General features: G+C 40.7%; 1 protein-coding gene across 3 annotated transcripts in view; it reads right to left on the bottom strand.

Annotated features, from left to right (window-relative positions):
• Window positions 1–27,272, bottom strand: part of SRGAP3 (SLIT-ROBO Rho GTPase activating protein 3) — a 211,050-nt gene that overhangs the window by 20,093 nt on the left and 163,685 nt on the right. The window contains exons 12-19 of one of the 3 annotated variants that reach the window (XR_014522914.1): window positions 23,713–23,815; window positions 19,034–19,094; window positions 17,281–17,358; window positions 15,735–15,869; window positions 11,278–11,383; window positions 10,787–11,014; window positions 8,550–8,629; window positions 4,873–7,024 (exon numbers count right to left, since the gene is read on the bottom strand). Coding sequence is in view for 2 of the 3 variants with exons in the window: in XM_083491294.1 (XP_083347420.1) it covers window positions 8,550–8,629; window positions 10,787–11,014; window positions 11,278–11,383; window positions 15,735–15,869; window positions 17,281–17,358; window positions 19,034–19,094; window positions 23,713–23,815 (791 nt within the window). In the remaining variant the exon portion in view is untranslated. Of the gene's footprint in view, window positions 1–4,872; window positions 7,025–8,549; window positions 8,630–10,786; window positions 11,015–11,277; window positions 11,384–15,734; window positions 15,870–17,280; window positions 17,359–19,033; window positions 19,095–19,733; window positions 19,765–23,712; window positions 23,816–27,272 lie in introns of all 3 variants that reach the window. The other 2 variants (XM_083491294.1, XM_083491295.1) reach the window with 2 other exon arrangements.

Genomic DNA, 27,272 nt, shown 5'->3' with positions numbered 1-27,272 from the left:
GAGATTAAATTGTATCAAACACAATATATGGAATTGATGAATCAGGAGATAGAGTGGAAAATAAAGCAAATGAGACAAAAGACATTTGAGTCGGCAGACAAATGTGGCAAGCTCTTGGCATGGCAACTCAAGAAAAGACAGAAATTAAATACAGTTTCAAGTTTAGAAGTGGATGGAAGGATCATATCTAAACCAAATGAGATAAGAAACTGTTTTGTGAGTTACTTCAAAAAACTTTATTCCCAAGGATTACAAAATGAAGAAGACATAGATAAATTCCTTAATAAATATGGATTACAAAAAATCTCCGCTCAAAGTAAGGTGGATTTAAACCAGAGAATAACAGAACAAGAGATAGAGGGTGCCATTCAGGACATGCAATTGGGCAAATCTCCAGGGCCAGATGGACTGACTTCCAGATATTACAAATCGTTAAAGGAATGGTTGATACAACCGTTAAAGGATGTCTGTAATGAGATCTTAGAGGGAAAAAAGGCACCTGAATCGTGGAAAGAAGCATATATTTCACTCATACCAAAGACAGAGACTGAAAAGACTCAATTGAAGAACTACCGCCCAATCTCGTTACTCAATGTGGATTACAAAATTTTTGCAGACATTTTAGCAAAAAGATTCAAAAGAGTACTGATGGAAAAGATTCATAGAGACCAAGCAGGCTTTCTCCCAAAGAGACACCTCTCAGATAATGTTAGGAATATAATAGACATTTTGGAAAAGTTAGAGGTGAACATAAATACTAAAGCAGTTCTGATATTTGTGGACGCGGAGAAAGCCTTTGACAACATCTCTTGGAGTTTTATGAAAAAGAACCTTCATGGGATGGGGGTAGGCCAAGGATTTGAGAACGGTATGGGTGCGATATATTCTGAACAAAGAGCTCAGCTGATTGTAAATAATGTAATAACTGAGGAACTCAAGATAGAAAAAGGAACACGACAGGGGTGCCCAATGTCCCCATTGCTCTTTATTTCTGTTCTGGAGGTGTTGCTGAATATGATTAGAAATGACCAGCAGGTTAAAGGTGTACAGGTCGGAGCAAAGCATTACAAGTTAAGGGCTTTCGCAGATGACTTGGTTCTAACTTTACAAGAGCCATACACTAGCACGAAAAAAGTGTTGGAGATAATTCAACAATTTGGCCAGGTAGCTGGATTTAAATTGAATAAACAAAAAACTAAAGTCTTAGGGAAAAACCTGACAGATATGGAGAAGAATAAGTTTCAAGAAGAGACAGGTTTGATGGTGGTTAAGAAGGTGAAATATCTAGGGGTTAATTTAACATCTAAAAATTTGAATTTGTATAAGGACAATTATGAAAAATGTTGGTCAGAAATTAAAAAAGATCTAGAAATATGGTCAAATTTGAGATTATCAATGTTAGGCCGAATTGCAGTAATTAAGATGAATGTATTGCCTAGAATGTTATTTTTGTTTCAAACTTTGCAGATTATTGACAAGATGGATTGTTTCAAGAGGTGGCAGAAAGATATTGCGAAATTTGTCTGGCAGGGCAAAAAGCCCAGAATAAAATATAAAATACTAACAGATGTAAAAGAAAGAGGGGGATTTGCCCTGCCGGACTTAAAGTTGTATTATGAGGCAGCAGCATTCTGCTGGCTGAAAGAGTGGATGCTCCTCGAGAATACAGATATCTTGGACTTAGAAGGTTTCAATAATGCATTTGGTTGGCATGCATATTTATGGTATGACAAAATCAAAGTGCATAGTGCCTTTAAAAATCACATTGTAAGGAAAGCGCTGTTCAATGTATGGATGAGATACAAAGACCTGTTGGAAAACAAAACCCCTAGATGGTTGTCACCCTTAGAGGCGAAGGCCCATAAGAAAGTCAATATGGAGGTCGGATGGCCAAAGTATTGTGAGATTTTAGAACAGGATGGAGAGAAACTGAAATTAAAGAGCCATGAAAAACTAAAACCCAAAGTACAAGATTGGCTCCACTATTATCAAATAACGGAGGTTTTTAAACAAGACAGGAAAATTGGCTTCCAGGTGGAAAAATCAAAACTTGAGACAGAATTGCTAGAACCCAATACTAAGAATTTGTCAAGAATGTATAACTTGCTGTTGAAATGGAATACACAAGATGAAATAGTTAAATCAGCTATGATTAAGTGGGCACAGGACATCGGCCATAACATTATGTCAGCTGACTGGGAAAGGTTGTGGAACACCGGAATTAAATTTACGGCATGTAGTGCCTTAAAGGAAAATGTGATGAAAATGGTATATAGGTGGTACATGACCCCAGTCAAGCTAGCAAAAATTTACCACTTGCCGGACAATAAATGTTGGAAATGCAAGGAAATTGAAGGTACTTTTTATCATCTTTGGTGGACATGCCCGAAGATTAAGGTTTTCTGGGAGATGATATATAATGAAATGAAAAAGGTATTTAAATATACCTTTCTTAAGAAACCAGAGGCCTTTCTCTTGGGCATTGTCGGCCAATTGGTGCAAAAAAAGGATAGAACTTTCTTTATGTATGCAACAACAGCAGCAAGAATACTGATCGCAAAGTATTGGAAGACACAAGATCTACCCACCGTGGAAGAATGGCAGATGAAAGTGATTGACTATATGTCATTGGCGGAAATGACGAGCAGAATTCGGGACCAGGGAAAGGAGACTGCGGAAGAAGATTGGAAGAAATTTAAGATCTATCTTAAGGACTACTATAAACTTGAGGAGGTTTAGAATGTCGAGATTCTACAGAGAGAAAGGGTTGCAGTAATATAAGATTAGAATAAGAAAGGACTATGACGAATTAGAGTTGAAAAAAATATTTATAAGTTGCTATAAAATTTGGACACGAGGATGCAGAAAGGGGAGGTATGGGGAAGTCCGAGGAAAGGAGTTTATGAAAAGACATTATGAAACTATACTTGTTTGTTTGTTTGTTTTCTTTTTTGTGTTTGTTTGTTATAAAATTTTTTGTAAAACTAATAAAAAATATTAAAAAAAAAAAAAAAAAGAGAATGAAATACTAGGCCAGGATTATGCAGATGCACACCATCAATTGTGAAGACACCACTGCAGTTATCTCCACACTTCTGCCACCATCTTACATATGCTTTTCAAGAAACTCAAGAGTCCACCTGGATACACAATTGAGCTGCCCCAGCATACGACACATCTAAGAATTAATGTACACATTTTTGCAAATTCCTCCCATTCTGTCCAAAGGACAATGTACCCCAAATGGCAACAGATATTCTTCATATACTTGTTCACCTCTCCTGATGCTTTCGTCTGCTTTTTGCAAATATGTTTCGGGGATAAGCTATAAAGCCACTGTGGATGCATGCCTTTGTATGGGAGCGGTCAGAGTCAACTCTGTATGAACCATCCAGAACTGGCCCACACTCTGTAGGTCATTTTGACAGGTGGGTGCAGCTGCTCAACTGTCAATCGCCTGACATATGACATCAGGTGACTCAAAGTTCAATCTGTGGGAGCTGGTGGAGATTGGAGCTAAAATAGAAGATAAGCCACTCTCTGTTTAAAGAGCAGGCTGCCTTTTAAGGAGCAGGAAGAAACCTGTCTCCAGTACTACAGTGTTAAATCAGACACAAGCATCTACTGCTCCTTTTTAGTATCAAAGAGCAGGTAGAGAAGGCATCCCCAACCTGTGGCCCTCCAGATGTTGGCCTACAACTCCCATGATCCCTAGCTAACAGGGATGATAGGAATTGTAGTTCAAAACATCTGGAGGGCCGAAGGCTGGGGATGCCTGAGGTAGAGACTTAGATCTGATCTTAATGCTATGGTTCTTAGATAAGACAAAAGAGATCCCAACATCTGACATAATATGATGTCACGTGAGTGACAGTTGGGTGAAGTGTGCCCAAAACCTTGCTATGGGAAGTGTGTACAGATCTTCCATTCTAACTAATAACTCACTGTGATTTCTACATATAACAATACCCCCAGTCTGCCTGAACTGAAAAAACAGGCTTTATTGAGAACCTTCAGGTTCCAATGTACTGCCCCTGACCTATACTGTTCCAAATTTGTTGTATTTTGTCATTTTTTTAACTTTGCCATTTTAAAATTTCTGTTTACTTTTTGTATGTTTCATTATATTTATATTTCTAATATATTTGTATCTAGGATGACTGAATCTGTCAATTTCAGTCTTAAGTTCAGTTTCCCAAATTTTGACATCAGTTTGCAATGGTTTTTTAAAAAAACAAAACCATGAAGTCATCAGAATTTATGCAATTTTCTCTTCATATACAGATTTCTGTATGCAATTTTACCTAAAATACACATTTTTGCAAAGCAATATTCCTCAGTGCAGTGCATTTTTGTATGTTATTTTCACTAATAGAAGAAGAATCTTTATTATGACCATAGGCAAGCATAAAATATCTGCATGTTTACCCTGGTATATGCATTTTTGCCCACATTACATAGTTAGAGATCTGCACTGCAGAATTTGGACAAATTTGGAGGGCAGGCTGTGTTTCGTTTCGCATATTGTTTCAGAAAATGGAAAATTAAGTTCACCTTCAAATATGAACTGAATTTTTCCTTCATACCTATTTGTCTCCCATCATTCTTCTACAGAACTCAGAGAAGAATATTTTATTTTCCTAGGTGACCCAGGTAACAGCTAGGTTCAAATGTTGGGGTTATTTCTTGGGAGAAGTTCACACACACCAGAAAGCTTGAAATAAAACCAAGCATATTAGGAGGCAAGCCAGAGGAATTCACCCACGACTTATTCAGAAGTGTATGGCTCTTTTTGGCACATTTCTTTACATATATTTTTAAATTATGAGCAGAGGAAAGAAATTCTGGAAAGTGTCCTTTGAGCTTGTTTACCTGATCCAGGGTACACAGGCTGCAAGTTCAGAATGGTTATCCTGAAATCAACAAGCTTTCCTCAGATTTGGTAAGACTATACAGAAGGAGTTCGTAGTCTTCTATCCCAAGGCTACCACATGAACAACATCAGTAAGGCAGAAAAGATGTAATTGTTCAGAGGCATGCCTGTATACACCTCTGTTTCCTCTATACAATGCAGAAAGTGGAATGTCTGATTCACTTGGACAACTGATTATGCCACTTATTAGACCTTTTATAAGCCCACCCTGTGACAGACTGACAATCGCTCACTTCAGGAAACTCCTGAAAGGACCAATTACCCACAGGATACCATCAAGCTAAGGATGTCTCCTGAGAGACCATCTTTCCCACTTTTAACTTGTCTTACCCCTTGGAGTGACTCACATAAACATGCAAGAAAATTAGAGGCTGAAGCGGGATAAGAAGCTGCTACCCTGCAAGACAAAGTTATGTAAACAAATCTTCACTGCAGTGTGCCAGCTTAATATTCTACAACCACATGTCACTTCCTGGGCCACTCTAAAAAAAAAAAGGTTTCCGGTAGATGCCATCAAGCACTTCATTAGAACAAGTTCATTTTTTTTTAGATGCTCAGTTATCTTTTTTGGAAGACAAATAAAAATCCTCAACCCCCTCTCATCCATAGAATAGCATGTCAAAGGTCCAAAGACAAAACTAAATTGGGAAAATGGACTTTAGGTATGTAACATTTTCATTAAGGGGAAACAAGTTTGTTTGTTTGTTTGTTTGTTTGGGGCAGCACCTAATGATAAACAAGGCTTCACTTAATATCCAGATAACAATAAAATAATCTGACAAGGATTTGGCATGGAACAGAGCATAAAAACTATGGTCTGGTAAAGATACTTGAAAAAGTTTTTAATTTCCCATAAGATATATGTACACAGAGACACACACCCCACACCCCATTGTCTCTGATGAGACACATTTCAGAGTTTTTTCCAAAGCAACGTGAAATGTGCCAAAATCTGTTTACCAGAGACAAAAATAGGATGAGCACAATGCTTCTTTCAATCTACCTGTCTCTAAATAAACAAAAACAAAAATGAAGTCTAATCTGCTTCCAGAATAAAATGGTTTCAAAAAATGAAGAGTAGACGCACTCATGAAGGGCAGGGTCCTATCAGTGGCTATTAGTCATGACAGCTAAATCCCCTGATTACAGGCAATTCAGATGGTATGTTGGCAACAACAACCTGGAAGCACAGTACACCATATCATCTTGATTATGATTTTTTTCTTGGGCATTGTTTGAATCAGAATGCTGGACCCAAAGAACCTTGAGCAGGTCTAGCAGATCAGTTCTTACGTTCCTGTGTGCAGGAAGGCAGAGACAGTTTTAGGAACAGACTTCAAGACCAGTCTTCGGCAATATTGGGAAAGGCATCTTACCTCTTTACCCAGTCCAAATAAAGTGACATTTGGTAGTAACAGGCAGAATCTATAAAGGACTCTCACAGAATTGGAGAGAACTGTGGTGGCTAATGTGGTTATCTCACAGAATCTGAGAATTGCTATGTTCCTCACTAGGGCTGTGGGTTAGGTGGGGAGGGGAAAGAGACTAGAAGAGAGTATGTAAATTTATAAAATGAAACAACTCTTCTTCTCCATGCTTGTGTCATGGTTAATCACCCAGAAACTCCAATCAGAACTATTAACATAATCATTCAAGCATAAAATTGCCTAAATGGAAGCTTGCTTGCCTTTCCTTTTCAGTTGAGGTAGGTTGTTAGTCACCAACAGTGAAAAATGAAGGTTGACATCTCCCTCCCTTCCTCCCTTTAAACATCCATCTTCAATTATTGGAATTATTCTTTGTCCCTTCTCCCCATCTTGGGCCTTTAGTACATTTCAACTGTTTTGAGCCACTGCTGCCATTTCCCCACAACATGCATCAATAGGGCACTGGACTTTATTTGCAGCGTTGAAGGGAGAATATTAATGGAACAAAGACCACAAAGCAAGCAGACAACATGCATGCAGAGTCATGCAACAGGCAGGATTCTGTAACAATGTTTTCTAATCTGCAAAATAAGCCAATTGAAATGGCAACATGTGGTTCCAGGCTTATTAATTCTCACTGATGTCCAAATCAAACTTGTTCAGTCTGTAAAATAAAAATAAAAATAAGGATGGATGGGTAGGTGTGTGCATGGCTAGAATACAAATCTCCCCCCGCCCCCAATCCTGAAGGTGTGAAATTTAATATGGAACGAAGGAATCCAACTGAGCTCCTTAAGGCTATTGCCCAATATCCTTCTGTTCGTATTTCTGAGCTGAAAATAAGGATTTTGGGATGGGGTGAATTATAACTGCAGAAATGTTTTAGCTGTGAGAATATTCAGATTATTTTATTCCGTGACACTGGTCCCCCCAGCCCCATTCCCTTCTCTTTCCCTCACTCTGGTGATCCCAGTCAATCACAGATCACCTTCTAGTGCTCCATAGCCAATAAGCTTTTACTATGTGCTGATGGAAATTAAGGCAATTTAGAGTAAGAGTACTGTTTATTGGATTACTCACATGAATGATTCTAGCCATCAAGGGTCAGATAGTGAATTTATGATGCTATGAGGCTATATATTTCATTACGAAGGTAGCATCATTAAGGGCAAAGTCAATTCAGAAGAAGTAATGCAAATTAATAGTGAAAATTTTCAAAGCAATCCCTGGAAAATAATCAAAAGGTGGTGGGGGGAGATTTGCAACACTGCTGAAAATGTCCCCCTAAAAATGAGTACGTTCAGCGCAGCCCTTATTACTGATGCATAATTTTAAGCAGGTTTCCATAGTCTAAACCTTATCTATCTATGCAACAATCTTTCTGTGGTCATGGCAAGTACTGATGATAGCACAGATTTAATCAAAAGTGGGATCTTGTCTTAGAAATGGAAAAATGTGAACACCCTTTTGCAAGAATAGACTCCAGTTCCTTTAACTGCTGCAGCACTTTAAATACAGCAGAGAGTAAACAGAAAGGAGCAGATTCCATAGTGAGAAAGTATCAAGCTGAGGAGGTACTAGTTATTAATGAGAGGGGCTGTGGTGACAGCTTGATTTAAAACTCACCAAATCTTTTGGAAAGGTTCCACCAATATCAAAAGGCTGCCATCACTTATTTTCATTAAAAAAACACTATAGATTTCTATTAAGTTCTATCACTGTTCTTCCTGGGAAGCATATCAGAAGCACATTAGGTGGTGAACATAACAGATTACAGGCCACTCAAATAGTTATCAACATCTCCATTTTTTTTATTCCCATGGCACTGGAACAACAAATATAGAACAACAAACAATCCAGAGATGCCATTTTCAGGCCAAATGGAAGAAGGAAAGGCTAGCTTGTTAACCAGGGCATAAAGGCCAACTCCCATAATGCCTTGGAATGAAATCACAAATAAAACAGGTAACCTAGTATGCTCCCATATGGTCTACTTTGATTACATATCTATCAAGGCACTTCATCAGTATCCGCTTGCACTGTCACACTCAGACATATCTCCCCCTGGAAGCAGCCATATGTTAGTCCAGGGTAATCTGATTAGGAACTAAATGCATGTTGCTGTTCTCCACACACAGCTCTTGATAGCCTTCCTCAGGCTCATTTCTACCTCTTGTTTCTACACTCACCATCGTCGCTGGTGTGTGGCTCCGTGCCATTGTCATGGTCTGCTTCATCAATGGTGCCTGGCTCACTGTGCGGGCTGTCACTAGAATTAAGATAGGTCAAGTAAATACACATAAGTTTTAAAACAGAGAGGAAAGACTTGACAGTTCCTTGCTACTCAATGCACACATAAATCCACATTTCCTAGATCTAAGGTCTTAAATTTGTAGCAAATGAAATACAGTGGTACCTTGGGTTACATACGCTTCAGGTTACATACACTTCAGGTTACAGACTCTGCTAACCCAGAAATAGTACCTCAGGTTAAGAACTTTGCTTCAGGAAGAGAACAGAAATTGTGCTCCGGCGGCACAGCAGCAGCAGGAGGCCCCATTAGCTAAAGTGGTGCTTCAGGTTAAGAACAGTTTCAGGTTAAGTACGGACCTCCAGAACGAATTAAGTTCTTAACCCAAGGTGCCACTGTATGGAACTAAACACCACTGGATCTCTAAAACGGGTTTATGTCAGGGAACAGATTTTGTTATTCCGGCCTGAATAAGTTGGGGAAGCACATATTTGTGTTTGCTGGAAACCCTAAGCTCACATGACAGGAAATGTTCTCTCTACTAGCTGGTCCCATTTGAATTTATTGATCCAGTGGAAACATTCCTGGGCTTTGCTTCCATCACAGAGGCCAACAGTGACTGGTGAGCAGGGCCCAAGCAAGCTGTCAACACAATCATCACCATCTGCTCCAATCCCTCATAAAAAACCACTGTAAAGACCAGCTGCCTTCTGAGCGGGAAATAAAGGAAGAGCCATGCAAGTTCTGACTATCACCACATGCTACTACTGTCACTACCCAGAACTTGCCCCTTCGCTCCAGAGGTTGTCAATTAAGACCCAACTGGGCTGTAAGGAGAATAGGAAGAGAGGGTCTATCACCAGCAACTGTGATAACATCACATGCAAATTTCGTCCTTTTCACAGACAAGTTTAGGAACAATTCAAATGCTACAGTGCCACACTGAGGGCCCCAGGAAACACATCTCCACAATAGCAGGCAAGTCTTGAGGTTTGGGCAGCCTTAACAAGGGCTAAGCCTTTAGCATGGCAGGCCCTGTGCTGTGGAATTCCCTACCAGAGGATCTGAATTAGTCATCCCTGCCTTCTTTTAGACATCACTGGAAAGCTGTACGGGTTAGACAGGACTTGGAACATGATTTTTTTAAAAAAGAAAACCCAGTCTTTATTGATGTTATTGTAAGGTTATCTTTTTACGTTGGACACCATCTTGTTTGTTTGTTTTTTTAATGAAAGTGTAGCTTAAACATTTATATTAATAAATGAAAATATGCTTAGGTTGCATCCAATGTTAGTCCTACTTGAAGGAGTATATGAAGAGACTGGTAGGTTTCTGAAGACATGGAACTCATTCCCCCTGCTCCAAAGAGGAATAGAATAGGTATGTTAAATGGAAAATAGGTTTATCAATGGGTATTAACCATGATGGTTATATAGGACCTCCACATTCAGAGGCAGCATGCCAATGAATATGTGATACGGAACAAAAGTGGGAAAGGGCTCTTGCCTTGTTGCTTTGCTTATGAGATTCCAGAAAGCATTTTATTGGAGCCCCTGTGGGATGTAGGATGCTGGACTAGATGGAATTTTGTTCTGGAATCCAGCATATATTCACAAAATAACAGCAAGTCAGAAGCCCTATTTAGCTTCTAGCAGATACAACACTATTTCAAATCTGTTCTGGCTACTAACAGTGCAATCCTGACTATGTTTCTTCAGAAGCATGTCCCATCGAATTCAATGGGATGCACTCCCAGGTAAGTGGGGTTAGAACAAAAGTCAAAGAGACTTAAAAACAAAAGGAGTGATTCTTTGTACTGCATTTTTTTAAAAGCAGGTGCGTCAAAGTAATACCCCTGCATTTCCTGATAGCATAAATTACTATCTCCTAGCTCAAATAGCAATTGGTTTCTTAAAAGTAAACTGCAGACACAGAGAAATGATCTGGATTAACATTCTATTCTGCCTGCAGGGATAAGGGTCTTTAAAACCAACCTGGATCAGACCTCCTGCACCTGCTATTTGCATCCAAGAAAAAGTTGTCATAAGCACCAATACAAATAGCAGGCATAGAGGACCACAGCATGAATTGGGTCAAGTCCAATTCATTCATTCATTTTTAAAAAATATATACTTTCAATATACCAAATGTACATTTTAATCCTGATCTCCTTACCAGTACTCTTCGCCACCTGTCATGCATTTTTCATAAACGGGTCCTTCCAGCTCCCTGAGGCTAGGGAAGATGGCTTCATGATTGATTATGATAGTTTTGATGACCTCGTTGACATGAGCCTGGCAGGACACTGGATCCTGCCCATCTGGAATATGCATCAGAGTTGGTCCAAAGCAGATGGCCAGGTTGTAAGGATCCATCATGTTCTCATCACTGTACTGTGACAAGCTGCAAAGACAAGCAACCCACAGCAGCATCACCAAGCCATCAACTATTAAACACAAACAGGAGCTCCATAGGCATTTCCTCCAGGTGAGTGACAGGCAGCCATTGCAGATATCAAGGGTCAAGTGGCGCCCCTCCCTTACTGCCCAAGGACTGGGTTTGAACAGGAAAGAGAGAGGAGGAGGAGAAGCGAAAAGGAAGGCAGTTTACAAGGGAAGGGAATTTACGGCTCCATTAAATAGTAAGCAGCGGGTGAAAAGACTCACTGGTTGAGGAAAGCAAAGAGATATCTCATGACAATGATGACGGCCCGTGGCAAGGTAATAACGATTTGCTGGATCTGGTGCACTCGTTCTGCAACGCTTTCAATTTCTGCAACATAAGAACGTACAGCAGTCCATTGAGGTTCACAACCAGGCACACACAATTAGCAGACCAACTCCAAGGAGTTTTGTTGCTCATGTTTCTCTTACAGACGCAAGCAGGGATAGTTGACTTCAGCCCTCAACAGCTATTTCCTGCACCTGCCTCTATCTGTGAGATAGGTACTTGATTTTCACATTTGAGGGCATAAACTTTAAGAAGAAGAAGAAGAAGAAGAAGAAGAAGAAGAAGAAGAAGAAGAAGAAGAGGAGGAGGAGGAGGAGGAGGAGTAGTAGTAGTTTGGATTTGATATCCCGCTTTATCACTACCCGAAGGAGTCTCAAAGCGGCTAACATTCTCCTTTCCCTTCCTCCCCCACAACAAACACTCTGTGAGGTGAGTGAGGCTGAGAGACTTCAGAGAAGTGTGACTGGCCCAAGGTCACCCAGCAGCTGCATGTGGAGGAGCGGAGACGCGAACCTGGTTCACCAGATTACGAGTCCACCACTCTTAACCACTACTGGGGCTCCACCCAAACAAAGTGCACCGAAGTCTGATAACAAGCCCGATAAGAGGTCTTATATATGCTTACCCTGGAGAACAGAACAATGATTTAAAGCTGTGGGAGGATACCTCAATAGTACATACTGGGTGTCACAAGTCTATCAAATGCTTTTTTCAGGAAAACTCCCAACTATCATCAGTGGGGCTCACTCATTTACAAGTACAGTGGCCAGCTACAACTGTGGGCTTTACTTTCCAGAGGACTTCCAATAAAAGAGGACAAAATTGAGTATTGGGGTGGAATCTATAACCAGAGGGAAAAAACTTTTTGCAGCCTGGAGATGGACTTTGCATTTTGACAGTTCTATCATTTCCAGCAACAAGGGAATACAGTGGTACCTCTGGTTGTGGACAGGATCCGTTTCGGAGCTCCAGTCAGATCATGAGGTTTCCACAACCGCATGCATGCGGTGCAGTAGAGCGCTTCTGCGCATGTGGCGAAACCCGGAAAAATACTTCTGGGTTTGCCACATTCACATCCTGAAGGATACGCAACTGAAGGTGTGCGTATCCAGAGGTACCACTGTAGACACTTGAGCTTCAATTGATACTTTTACCTAACACACCAAGCAAAATTCATTTCTAGCTTTGATGCTGTTGCTCTGTTCTCTGCCTTATAAGGAACCTGTGTGTTTTGCTTAAGGCATGGGACAAATCTCGGTAAACAGCCTGGTTTTGGTTTGGTTGGTTGGTTGTTTTTTTTTTTAAAAAGGGAGGAACAACTATTGCTTCTCTATCACAAAATCAGTCCTAGGTGTATAGCCAGGTTTCTGCAGCACCTATCAGACTCTCAGTCTTAAAAGCGAGACTACAAACTGATCTTGTGGCTACAACACTCAATCTGACTTCTGTACTTTTTCATTTTCCTTGTGTTCCCCCTCCTACAACATTGTGTAACAAGTTCCCTGAGGCAACAATTTTGTTGCACTGACTGATCATGGGGGGGGGGGGAATAGAGAACTAATGCAGGTGTGTGTAAAATGGAAGGATTGAAACTCTGAATAGAAGTATTCTTCGTTGCTACATCTTGCTGAAGTGCCATATTTCTTGTGTCAATAGTAAAGTCATTCTCTAAGTTCCTATCCTTATATAGTTAAAACACCATCCATACACGAGGGAAGTATCAGGTTAGGGAATACCCTTTTGAAGAAGTACAAAAAACACACCCTATTACAATCCGGTGGAGACCAAGTATGCGCAATGGGCAAGGCATGTCAATTGCCGGGGGGGGGGGGAGGGTCAAAACCAGGCATAGGCAAACTCGGCCCTCCAGATGTTTTGAGACTACAATTCTCATCATCCCTGACCAGTGGTCCTGTTAGCTAGAGATGATGGGAGCTGTAGTCCCAAAACATCTGGAGGGCCGAGTTTGCCTATGCCTGGTCAAAACCAAAGAGGGAGGTAATAGAATGGAGTATTCTGTGTTTAGGCATAGCACTGCACACTGCAACCTTTTGTTGCAGGTTCCACTTGTATATACTAGATTTGGGACAAAACGTTCAGCCCAGCTTTTTCAGCAGTTTGAGGCTGAGGCAGAAACAGCACAGTCTCAAAGCTTGTGTTTTCCGCAGGGATGGGAGTAAAATCCAATAATCACTTCAGGATACTTAGTGCTTTTGTTGTGAACATACCTGAATATGTTCTGCCCACATTAGAGATTGTAAATTAACTCTACGGCCAATTTTGAGCATTCCATTTTAGAATCAATTTCTGACCCTTCTTGTAATATACAACGGTACCTTGGGTTACAGACGCTTCAGGTTACAGACTCCGCTAACCCAGAAATAGTACCTCAGGTTAAGAACTTTGCTTCGGGGTGAGAACAGAAATCATGTGGCGGCGGCACAGCAGCCGCAGGAGGCCCCATTAGCTATAGTGGTGTCTCAGGTTAAGAACAATTTCAGGTTAAGAGTGGACCTCCAGAACGAATTAAGTTCTTAACCCAAGGTACCACTGTATCTTTGTTTTCTTTTGACTTTCTGATGTATATCAACAGCTCTAAAGTGAATTATTGAATTTTATTTTTGTTCCCATTACTTTCCTGTTCTTATTTTGTTTGGTTATGTTATTGGTAGAATAAAAAACTTTTCTGGAAGGGGGGCAGGATTTTGTGACATATTGGTTGGTCCTAATAAAGACATTGTCCAACTGTGGATTTTTTTCCCTATGGAGCCAAACAGCAACCTTTCCTTTTAAAGTATACAATGTAAGTATACTTGTTCAGCTACTGTATATTTTCCCCAGGAGGCCCTAGGATTCATTAACAAAAGACATTTTGTGCATTAATATTGGTTCAAAAAAAGTAAAGAATAATTTTAATTTGAAAAATTAATTTGAAAAAGTCAAGCTATGATTTATTTTATTTAAATCTTTTTTTCCATACTGCATTTAGAACATAATGGTTATCAAAACAGCTAACAATAAATAAATGATATGTAAAAAATATTCACAAGCTGGCTTTATGAATATAAAAGAGCCCTTATTCAAAAGCAGCTTGAACATTGGTATGCAATTTTAATTGGTCCATCTTGACTGGGCACTGCATGGCATTAGGTTGCATGAATTTGTATTCATATTTGCTGCTGTTCTCCACATCAGAGTTTCATGCAAATTCCAGTCTTCATTCCAGCCCAAGTGACAGGGAACTTCCTGTTTGTTTCGAGAGGGAGCCTTCCCTCCCAACCACATAATAAACAGTGGATTATGTGGCACTGCAGACTCTCAGAGCATGCAAATGCCCTGTGACATGCACAACGTTATACGCTGCCAAAAGTCTCTCAGCTTAAGTTAGCACCGGCCAAGGGAAATCAAATCAGCTCTCTGTTGTGCGGCAGTCTGCAGTTTAAGCTCCAGAGAAAAGAAGGCTGCTCTGCACTCTGCAAGCCTTTCTTCCTTTGCAGCCGTATGAGATGATAAGCTGTATTTCTAATTTTTTTGGCTCTAACCTTTTACATTTTTTGTTCAAACCGGATGGTGGGAGTTCAGGTAGGAGCAGCTCTCAAACACGAAATATCTGCTCTTCCATTTAGAACAGTGTCAGAATATAATACACCGCATAAATCTGTTACACTGAAATTATCACACACACAGGGCCCTGAACCAATGTGGAGTGCTCCTGGCCAGTCTTCCAATGAGTCAGTCATGCACTCTTCCAGGATATTCCGTTAACACAGACACACCTTCTGCTCCCCCCTGAACAGGCACTCCGTGGCTACTGTGCATGCTCCTCCTAACTGGGCTCTTAAGGGCAGTTGTTCTCCTGTTTTTTCCCTGAAGGGGTTTTCTTTTTGTATTTCTGAAAATTTTGGCATTTCCCCAAGCCTGCTAATACCCCACTCTCATTTCTCAGAGGACCCATTTTTTGCTACATTGCTGTTGGCACTCAGCACCTGAGTTCCCTACTAGATGTGAGAGAGAGAGAGAGAGAGAGAGAGCGCGCACTACAGTACTGATTCCATTTGATACTCCCTGGCAATGTAGTAGAAAAGTCGGGGCAGAGAATAGTTAGGTGAGAAAGCAACCAGAATGTAAAGGAAGAAAAGTGGACCTACTATTGTTGCTAGAACATGGTTTTCTAATACTAATACTAATAACAATAACAATTTTATTATTTATACCCCACCCATCTGGCTGGGTTGTCCCACCCACTCTGGGTGGCTTCCAACACATATAAAAACACAGTAAAACATCAAACATTAAAAACCTCCTGATACAGAAGTAAATGAGAGAACAACAGATACCATGACTTGCACTGTTCACTGGCATGGTTCATTACAAATCACTGACTTGTACTTACTTATAGTAGAGATCAAGTCTTGAAATCTTTCCTTAGGAAAGAGTGGATTTTCCAGTCCTCGGAAATACAGCTTTAAGACCCCAGCAACAGAATTAATGTCACGTTCATTTTGATCGTCAGCAAGGGGATCTTCACCTGGATGAATAAATAAAAGTTTATACCATAAAATTCTACTTCTGTATTAGGCAGAAAACCCAGAGCACTTAATAAGCAAAGGGAAAGATCAGAGTAATTCTTTCATTCAGTCATTTAATACAATATTGTTTTAAATGGCATGGCACTAGCTTATAACACATCAGAGGTTACTGACATCAGGATAATGTGGAGTCATAGAGAAAATTTTAAGCCATTTGATATTCTTTCAGCCTCCCTATTTTACAGATGATTCATGAAGATACTGAATTTTTCCATGTATAAGACAATGCTTTCTGCTATATTTATTTATTAAAAAAAAATTGGGGGGGGGGTATCTTATACATAATGGTGAATGCATAGTTTTAAAAAACAACACTACTTATATTCCCATGACTGCTGTAAAGAAGTTGTAGCCGCTGTCCTTTCCAGGTGCCCAGCTTGAGCGATCTCCCCAAAAAAGCTCAACAACTTTTCAGGTGCTGGTGGTCCACTGCTGCCCCCCCCAGGCACCATTGAGGGTTGCCATGATGGTGCCAGTGCTTTGAATTTTTAAATAAAATATCAAAGTTGTTCTGTTTGATGTTTAAAATACTGATTTCTTAATTTGGGGTTCCAAAAAATAAGGGTTTTGTTATACATGTGGGTGTCTTATTCACAGAAAAATATGGTAACTCTGCTCAGCATGTAATATGCCCAATAGTTTAGAGTTTGGTCTTATGAAACAATATAGACAACAAACTGCTGTGAACAGAATTTCATCATAACTTGATTATAACATAGCTAAATATTATAGATACAGGGATGGAAGATAACTTAGTTCAGTCTTTTTTTTAAAAGCAAACTGACTTAATTTGTACCTTCTGAACTAAACATACATGGATTAGAGTGTAGTTATCCATCAGATTTTAAACTTCTCTGACTTTAGTATTTGGCTCCAAACACGCATTAAAAATATGTACCATAGGATAAAACATGACAGGAAAACGCACACTGAAGTATTTATCTTTCATTTGCGGATGTTAACATCTGGTCGTATTTTATATTTCTGAAAGAAACTTGCCTTGAATGGAATAGATATTTATAACACTCATTTTATAAGAAGAAGAAAAGACATTCTGCATAGGGTCAAGACTTGTGTCTTCTTGGTTGGGCTGAATTCTGGCACTGAAAACAGCTTATGAGGCTTTCGCTTAAAAAAACTTGTGCCAGTAAAAGCTCAGTCTTAGGCTTTGAAAGATCCAGAGGTGAAACAGTATTCACATGTTGCAATCTGGGCTAGAACATTCTGCTATGTGGGAAACAGAATACAACAGATACTTGACTGCATCACCCTTTACTAGAGCTTTTGTATTGCACTACAGGGTGGAACAGCTTCACATCATTTTGTGAGAAACACAGACTTCTCACATACCTCTCTCAAATGAGTTCTTGATATCATTGACTTCAACCTGAGATCCAGGAACTCTAAAAATACCCTGTTGTTGTAGACCTGGACATAAAACAAGAGGTAAAAGAAAGGCTTACTGCAGTATTTTGAATATCAGTCATTTATTTCAATTTAGAATATCAGTCATTTATTTCCACTGCAAAACGCCCTGAGAGCTTCAGGTATGATGCGGTATATACATTCAACAAATAATATAATAATAATGCTGAAAGAATAAAAATATAATTGAGAAAAATGTAAATTAGGACTGATTTTCACTTCTAAATGCTCTAGTACTAGGGAAGGCAACTGAAGGCTCAGATGTTATCCGCAGTCCACCAAGGCTTACACCCAGCCTACAAACCAGTGAATGCACTGCTATGGTCTGGACAGGTGTTGTTTGGCGGGTGTCAGGGCGGGTGTTGAGAGCAGATCAGCAACAACTCACAAAGCGTCAGTGAAATTAATTCTTTATTCAAAGAAACAAAACAGCCCAGTACAGTGGTGCCTCGCAAGACGAAAATAATCCGTTCTGCGAGTCTCTTCGTCTAGCGGTTTTTCCGTCTTGCGAAGCAACCCTATTAGCGGCTTAGCGCTATTAGCGGCTTAGCGCTATTAGCGGCTTAGCGGATTAGCGGCTATTAAAGGCTTAGCGGCTAAAAGGCTATTAGCGGCTTAGAAAAAGGGGGGGGAGCAAAAAAAATCGGAACACTCGCAAGACGTTTTCGTCTTGCGAAGCAAGCCCATAGGGAAATTCGTCTTGCGAAGCAGCTCAAAAATGGAAAACCCTTTCGTCTCGCGGGTTTTCCGTCTTGCGAGGCATTCGTCTTGTGGGGCACCACTGTATATGTTGCCCCAATGAGGCAGTTGCAATGACTGAAGGTCCCCGCCTTCCCATAGCTCTCTATGCCTCCCCCCCCAGTCCTTCCCAAGTAATCTGAGACTCCGATGCCTTGTCTGTCTCTGCTCTACTCTCTTCACTTCCCTACGAGTTAGGAGAGACTGGAGGGAGGGGAGCTGGTTGAAGCAGGAGGAGGAGACTCCCTGGATTCTGCAGCGGCCTGTGTCATCTCTGCCTCTTGGCCCCCTCTGTTCTTCAGCCTCCGCTTCTGCTTCTGGCCTGCTCTCTGCAGCCTCTTCCTGCTCACTAAGTCCTGTTATCTCTTCAGCTTCCGACACACCCTCCTCCCAGTCTGCTCCCTCTTCTCCCTCTGACCACTCATCATCGTCCCACCACGAATCCTCTGGCTCTGAGCCTTCTTCCCTTGGGGGTTCTTCAGCTGGTGCCTCGCACCATTCCTCTGCATCCAGCTAGTCCATGACAGCTGGTGGGGGAGAAAGAGAATTTTTCCCAACAGAGAAAACCTTGAATAAGCTGCATATGGTTAATGGGCCTTACATCACCTACCCTGCACTAGAACAACACTGATACTTTATCATGATCTTGGATACACTGCAATAGATGGAAAGGCATTAGTTGATTTCTTTCACAAGTGTCTGGACTGAGGTCCACAATAGCCAGGAAGAGCACATACAACCCAATAATTTATCACACACAAAATGTTATTGTGTTGATGCTAAATCAATGCTATACAAAATAACAATAATTAAGACTCAGGCCCATATGATTAAGCAACAAAACAGGCATATCTGTTTGCATTTCAGACAGAAGAAATTCTTGAACAGAGAGTTTTTTAGAAAAACTATAGCCAACGGGGAGGCCACCAAAAGAACTTACCATATAAGTTGATGTACCGAATGCAACTTTCGACCACAAGTGGAATAGCCTGTCCTGAATCCTTTGAAATAACAATCAAATAAAGAAAAAATGAGCATACTGATTTGATCAGTGCTTTAGAAAACACATTCTAGCAAAGATTGCACAAAAAGTCTCAGGTTGGGAAAAGAGCACCATTAGTTTAATCATAAGAGTTAGCAATAAATTAAGAGAACAATCGCTGCAAGTTTTTGAAACAGCGCTTCACATATCCTACATACTGTCAGCTTTGAGAAAAATCATAAATTAGAAGCTGGTCCCTGGAATCAAGCTGATATAGTCTGAAGCTACGTATGGAGTATTATGCAGCTGGATCATAACTATCACTTTACAGAAATGTAGCTATGAGCCAGGCCTTCTGTAAAAATGCACTATTGCTTGGTTGTGCCATTCAAATGTTTTCAAACCAAGAACTGTTGCCTAGAGGCAAACATTTTTGAAATGCTAGCCTGAATCACAGAGGAAGGCAAGGGGGAAAGTTATCCTTGCATGACTTTTGGCTTTCGTATCCATCACTAAAAACTTAATGTGAACTATAAGAGTGTAGTGTATTTTTGGCAAGGGATTACAATTGTTTCCCTTAAATTTAGATTATGTTCATATTATATAAACATATATGATTTTTTTTTCCCAGAAAGGGGGGGCCTCTTCTAGTAAATACCTGGTTTCTGGTTCGAGCATTCCTTCTTCCTCTGATAAGCAAACAAAGCAGCAAAGTAGGGAAAAAAGAAAAGGTTAAGCAAGAATAAGATCAGTTAAAGTAAGCATAACTTCCAGAGGCTATGAAAGCTCAAATGCAATGGCAGCTTAGAAGGATCTAGTTGAAGCTCCAACACCCCATATAACTGCTTAGTATGCAATCTCTTGTCCTCAGTGACCAACTTTCAGATTACTCTTATAATAATTTATTGCATTCTCCTCATCCCCATATTTAGTTGTTCCAACAGACCCCCCTCCTCAGACCTCCACATTCACAGGCATCAGCAAGACTATCTCATAGCCCTGCTGGCAGGAAAGTGAAGATTTTGCCTGTCAAGTTATGGGCATGCCTTAGTTGGCGCTTGGAAGTTTGTTTCTGTGACACATTTATTCCTCTTTGTGGGTGGTTTGGATTATTATTTTTTGCTGCTCTGGTTTAATTTTTATATGCGCATTGTTTTATATTTATATTTTAGTTCGACATTTTGTAAGCTTCTTTGAAGGCCTTCTGTGTGGAAAACAATGTAAAGTATTAATATCAATCTATACATAAAGCAAACCTTTCATAATGGGTAGATATTTCTTTGTTGTTGTTTCCTGTGGCTGAGACCCATAATGAATATACCTCAACTTTTTCTTTTTTAAAAAGGAGCATACTTTAGGATGTACTTAACCATCCATTTTGCCACCTGGGGCATAAGAAATAATCACAGGAGAACAAATAGAATTATCACCTCAGAGTAATATTTCTCTCTCCGGAGTTATTAAGAAAGCTCAGTTTAAATGGAGGCAAGCTTTCTTTTTCTTCTTACCCTGAAGCAGCCATTGCTTCTAGGAAAACATAGAGCTGCTCCTTTGGTTTGACACTGCAATCTTATTGCTTGAAAATTCACCACCACTAGTTTCCTTAAGGAATATCTTTACTGGAAGTGGGTCAATCCTTTTCAGATAGATTTCTAGTGGCATTAGTTCCTTTGGCGCAACACTGAATATGTTGATTTAATTAATATTAAAATATAAAGCTTAATGTAACTGGAATAATTTTTAAAAATACATTTGATAGCCCTACCATGTTTATATTCACTAGAAGGAACCAGCTAAAAAGTAGTGGCTGGTCAGTTTCGGGTGTGGTTGGATGAAGTAATTTCGTTGTCCCCGAAGGGGGCAATGACAATAAAGATATTATTATTATTATTATTATTATTATTATTATTATTATTATTATCTTGGCCTATTTCATAGTGGTTCTAGAGTTTGTTTTTGTACTGGAATGGCTTTTGTTTGCCCAAAGTGATGACTTTCATTAGGAGAAAGACTGGGGGAGTGCAACATTGCTTATTCTTCTTGATCTCTCAAGTGGCGTTTGATACTATTGGTGTCACTCTATGACTTGGAGGCCCTGTTATATGATAGTTCTTCACCTACTTACAGGGCCAGTTCCAGAAAGTCCTGTGTGTCAACCCATTTGTCATATAAAAAATAATCATGAGACTCTACCCTTGAAGGTATCCACAGTTTCACTTTTTGGGTGGCTGGTGGCTGAACATTATACATCTGAATGGTTTGAAGTGGTGGCAGTGTTAGATATTGGGGCAAGCATGTTAATCGGTACATTGCTCTGGGAGTTGTGAAGCCCCTCACACCAAATGGCTGAACTAGCACAAAATGGCTTCGTTCACGAACATTTTGACTGCTCAGGGAACTCATGCCTCACAGTTCCTGTCCAGGTTTCGTGACAGCACTGATCTTTATGCATGGAGCTCTTCCATGCAAGGAGGGAGCATGGTCAAAGTTGGCAAGACTCTTTCTGGTGCAGTTTGCTCAGAGAGGTGATAGGTGCAGGGTTGGGCATGGCTGCTGATGTGGCTCCTTCCACGGCTTTATTCAGCGCATGGAGAGGGGTTGTGTCAACCCCTCAAAGGTGACTGAAGATGGCATAGGCAATGGACCACGCAATAGGAAATTAATGGAAAAGGGTAGGTGGAGAACGAGGGCTTGAAGTCAAGCTAGAGGAGACAGGGATGACAAAAGGAACTTCCTTGAGTTCAGGTGGTACCATAAATAGGAAGTGGGCAGGGAAGAGGGAAAGCTAGGCATTAACAAGAAGGAAGGTAGCTCAAAGAAGTGGGGGAAACTCAACTGTGATGTCACATCCTGATTTTACTTATTCCACAAAGATCTCAGAGCAGCTTATATATGGGTCCTCACGTGGCCTTGCACCCAGACAGCTTTAAAGGGACACACCTAGTTAGTAGAATTGCATTGGATGCCTTCACACTTCTCTCTGGGATTTACATTAGACCCTATGGTGGCAAAGTCCTGAGAGCAGGACAAGCTCTTCGACTTGACTTGATTAATATGCACCATAGACTTTTATAGCTGTCCGCTCCCCATGTATATACACAAAATCAGAGACAAGACTACTGGAGTCAAGACTACTGGAGCCATTAAAAAAGCAATTTGCTCCTGTGCTGGAATAATAGTAATGGGAAAGCTAAAATGTGTTTCTCTTTGCAATAATCAGTACTGCTTTAAAGAATACAAATCTTTCTAAATTCCTAAATCAGCATCCTATTTTTAAGCTGTGCCTAAGGCATAAAACTGAATGCTGAATGGAGATTGACTCCAAAATGGCAGCAATTCTTCAGCCCACTCAAAGCTTCTATTTCCTCAATGTCTGTTACACCATAGCTCTTTCCAAATAGCAGCGAGATCAATGCATCTTCTTCTGTAGCACTCAGTGCAATCCCGGATGTTGTGCATATTAATCTTTTATGGGATGGAGTGGGGACGTAAAAATGAGCCTGCCAAATGCTTATTTAAAGACATGCACAACTTTGCTGAACAGTTTTAACACAACTATATTAGGCTCATGTAAATAAAATACTGAAAATACCTAGCTTGTCATTCAGTTAGCCATACACAGGACAGGTATACAGAAAGCTCCCGCCATCCCACTCAATCCTTACAAACTGTGAGCCAAAGCTTGTTATTTCTTTTTTCTCACAGCCATTGGAGAACAAGTTGCTGAAATATATTATTATTATTATTATTATTATTATTATTATTATTATTATTATTATTATTATCATCATCATCATCATCATCATCATATCCAGGGCTTTTTCTAGCCGGAATTCACTGGAACTCAGTTCCAGCATCTCTTAGGTGGGCGGCATTGCCATTCTAAGAGAACAACGGAGGTGTTCATGATGTATTCTGGCACTTTTTTTCCTAGGAAAATAGCACTGACTTTATTATTCTTTAAAGGTGGACACCCAGAATTTTCCAGAAGTAGGGAGTAGGAAGGGTGCCTCAACATGGGTCAAACTTTCTCCCCTCTGTCACTTTCCTTCAAAACAAACATTCAGGAGTTTTCTGCCTGTGGAATAAATCGTCGACTATACATTTTGTTTCTGCTAATAGCATCTTGCCTTTCTTAAATTACAAAGAGCCATATCAGTCTGAGCACCCTAATCTTTTAAGGATTTTTGTTTAACTCTGATCCACTGCAAATCTCTTTTAACGGAAGGCAGGCATGCTGCATTTAAATTCCAGGATGTTCATATAAACAGCAGCTTATAAAACCTCGGTAGTTCTGCCTGCAGTGATAAGATAGGGCAGATTGCAATTAGCATGCTGACAGGCACAAAGAGTGTTGCGCTTCCATACTGTTCCACAAGGGTCATTACACTTATCTCATCCCTCCCAGTTGGCACAAATAGGAGTGATGTGCCTCACTATTACAGTAAGGAGGAGCAACAGCCACCAATAGAAATTGTCACTGAGGCAGAGGCATACTAACCACTTTAATGGTGTGATGTGCAGTGCGTGGGAAAGGCCAGGTCCGAGAGAAGGAAACAGGTCAGCAGTTAGAAGAGAAAAAATGCTACCATTACATCCACAGTGTCCACAGAGTCTCACTGTTAGACAGCAAGTACCTTAATGAATGTTTCCATATTGCCGTTAAAGAGTTTATGATTATAGACTGAGAGAGGCCTAGGTCTCCTCATTTTCTGTGGCTTAGGGGGAAGACATGGGGGCCTGAGAAAAATGGAACAAAAGAGATCAACAAAACATCAACTTGAATACAATGGCAGGGAAAGATTTCAAAGACTGCAAATAAAAAAGAGCTAGAAGGGGAAAGGTCACTGTGAGGACGAGTGCATTGGCTCCAGCCACCTTGATATATTCCTCATATATCTGTCATTTTAAATATCAACATGGAGAACCTAGGACATGGACTCACCTGTATCTCATGGGTACAATGCCAACTCTCCACACCGAAAGAAGAGGGGAGGATACAGGGCAAGAGAGAGCCAAGAAGCAACAACGGGTATGAAGACAGACAGGACAAGGAAGTGGGGGGAAGTAGAGACACAGGAGCTTGTCCATACTTTTATGGATAACTTGTAGTAAAACTCACTTGGGACTGTGCATTGAGGTCAGCAATAGGCAAATGCTTTCTGCACTGAAAGAGGTTGTACTAGATGACCCTTCCCTTCCAACTCTACAATTCTATTATTCTATGTGTGCCCCAGTTTCTAGAGACCCAAGCCTTTGTCAGCTTGTCTTCTAAGGTAGCATCTTTCATTTCCAAAGGATCATCATCAGTTTTGCACACAGAATTTATTTATTATCATACTTACCCATGCTGGCTGGGACTGCTGGGAGTCCAGCAACATGTGGCCCTTCAGATGTTCAGCAGTCCCAGACAGCGTGGCCAATGGGTAAATATGATGTCAGGTGTAGTCCAACAGTATCTGGAGGGCCACGGACATCTCCCTTCTGAACACAGTATGGCTGACTTTTCCTTTTCAACACTTCCCTGGGGGAGACCACTAGCATGGCCTAGCAATCCATTGCATAAAACAAACTGCTGACCTGGCAGGGACACATTCCTTACTCCCAGTGTAACTTTGGAAGCATTCAGTAAGCTTTGCCTAAGAGTGGGAGGAGGTGGCAGCCGCAGGCCCTAATACTCTGATTGAAAGACTTTACAGAAATTCTATATAAACTTGTTGGAAGGCACTGGAACAATAATAGCAATGGACAGGCCTCTTTGGTGATAGAGGCCACAAGCAAGGTGGAAATGAACCGCTTTTGACAGCTGGAGAAGATGGTGCAAAGGTCTGAACTGGGTGCAAAGGTCTGAACTTGGAGAAAGAGGGGAAAGCTGTGCATGTTCAGGTGTTTTATTGTGCCCTTAGTGCCTCTGAAGTTCAAATAGTTTGGATATTTTATCATGTATTTTAAAAACATAACCAACTCTAAGCAGGATAAAAACACTATGAGACAGAGTATACAGTTACGATTGCCAGGAATGCTGCAGTGCAGAAATAGATCTGTTCTTTTTAGGGGTAAATTCTGAATTTGGATTCAGTCCCACAGCCTACCACGGTTCCGGCATTTTAAGGTATTGTGCAAATTCTGTCCCATACGTGCCATTGTTATCCCTGGCTATAAAAGGACCGTCTCACTGAGAGAATATAAAGTGTTATACCTCTTTACAGTAGCTTGGAAATTAAAATTCATTTGTAGCCGATTAGAAAGGCTGTTTTTCTCACAGTCTGCACTGACCAGCATGATATGCAACCCAGTATTTCACATGCTTGGCTGGAAAAAGAGCTTCTCATGCGAAGGGGGCTACACTCTAACAGCCATCGATGCTAGCATTTGCAAAATTGTTTTCTCGATTTCTTCACTAGTACTGCAGTTTATTAAACACTGAGGCAGTGCTATATTTTAAAAAAATGAGTTTGACAGCCCAGCTGTCCTGTATATCAGAGTCCTATATCCTACTGTTATGCATCATGACAAAATTCTTGCAGCTGAGCTGAAAAGCAATTGCAGCATTTCTTTGGGAGTTCTTCAAGCAATGGAGAAAACCTCCCTCTCTGACCTCTACCTTCTTCCTCCTCAGCTGAAAGCATGCAACCATTTTAATGATTCTTCAAGACTGCACCAAAATGACCGGCTTCAGCCCTGCAGGGTGCTATGCTGTGCAGACTTAAGAAAGCTGAAGGGTGAGCAGAAGCTGCCTTTTGGTGCAAGGATAAAAATCTGTGCTCTGCGCAGCCCCTTGAGCAAAGTGAATTTCAGAGGATCAGAGCTTGTTCTTCTACAGAAACAAAAGAAGAAGAAGTCATCTGTACAGAGCCATTGTCACTCAGGTCACAGAGTGACACATTCTTTTATGAAACAGGCATCTGAAAAGCTAACCAGGTAAATATTTGGGGCAAAACTTCCTGTCCTCCACTGAAGCTTTTAAATCAGGGGAAAAAACCTTTAGGGGACACAGATGTCATGGCTCCCAACAGACCTGACAATAGCTGGTAACAACTGCAGCAATTACTCAGTCCTCTTTCTTTTGGAACCACACTGGTAGCAATGGAGCCTGGCAGGAAACAAGAACTGTAGCAGCACTACCTGCCTGTTCCAATGCAGGGACCACTAATCTGGCCAGGAAGTAACAAGAGCAAAACACTGCCTGTGTGGGACTGTCAAGAATCATCAGCGCTACCAGCTTCTACAGATTTAACAGCTACAGCTTCTCTCAAGGATCCTTGAAAACTAGAGCACTGGCGCGTGGGTGGGGGCACTAGGGATCTCTTGACAAACCAGTATCAGCTCAGTTAAAAACACCACCGCAACCCCCAGATGCCCTTATAGGTAACTACAACAATTAAGTCAGTTTAAAACTGAGGGAAGTTTGTAATGTAAACATTCTTGGAATGGGAAAGGATTATTGTAGTCACAGGGGAGAGTGTGGCAGGGGGAGAGACAGAGAGAGGAGTGAGTGAATTGAGATTATAGGATGGTGAGGGGGGGGTGAAAGACAGGGCAGCACACAGGGACAGTGCATTCCAAACCTCCCAATGTTTTTTTTGTAAATGCTCCTTACACTAAATAACTTTGGCCAACCTTGTCATACAAAACACGCACACTTCTAAATATATGTATTTCACCCTGTTACACAATATATGTCCCTCCCTTCATCTCTCCCATTCAATCCTTCCCCAAGTGGCTTTTCATCGCCACTGCCTGCTGCTGCTGAATGATCTTTTCATTGCTTAACTGAATCAGGTTATGCTCTCTTGCCAATTTCTGTCAGCAGCTCTCCTTTTCTCGGTTTCCTAGACTCTGCTTATCCTTCTGAAGTGACTTCTTTCCCTTCAAACGCCCTTAGATTTTTCCTCACTCTCCCTTACCACAATTCTCCAATATTTACGTTTATTCTCAATGCCTATCCTTCCCTATTTTTTTGTTACGGAGAAGGGATCATTTAGGAGACACTCCATGCCAAAAGGTAAGAGGAGATCAATCCTAGAGCTGGATGGATTGATGGATATTCTGCCCCTGAATGAATATCGGCAAGCAAGGGAGGTCCTGGCAGTTAGGCCAAGATGGCTGGTCAGTGTCATAAACAGACTAGAAATAAGCTCCAATATATCCATGGAGACACTGCAATGCACCGAGCTGACACAGCATTCCTCATGAT

Source organism: Podarcis liolepis, assembly GCF_965112155.1.
Source record: "Podarcis liolepis genome assembly, chromosome: 2".
Taxonomy (NCBI): Eukaryota; Metazoa; Chordata; class Lepidosauria; order Squamata; family Lacertidae; genus Podarcis; species Podarcis liolepis.
This window is presented reverse-complemented; position numbering and strand designations above follow the sequence as displayed.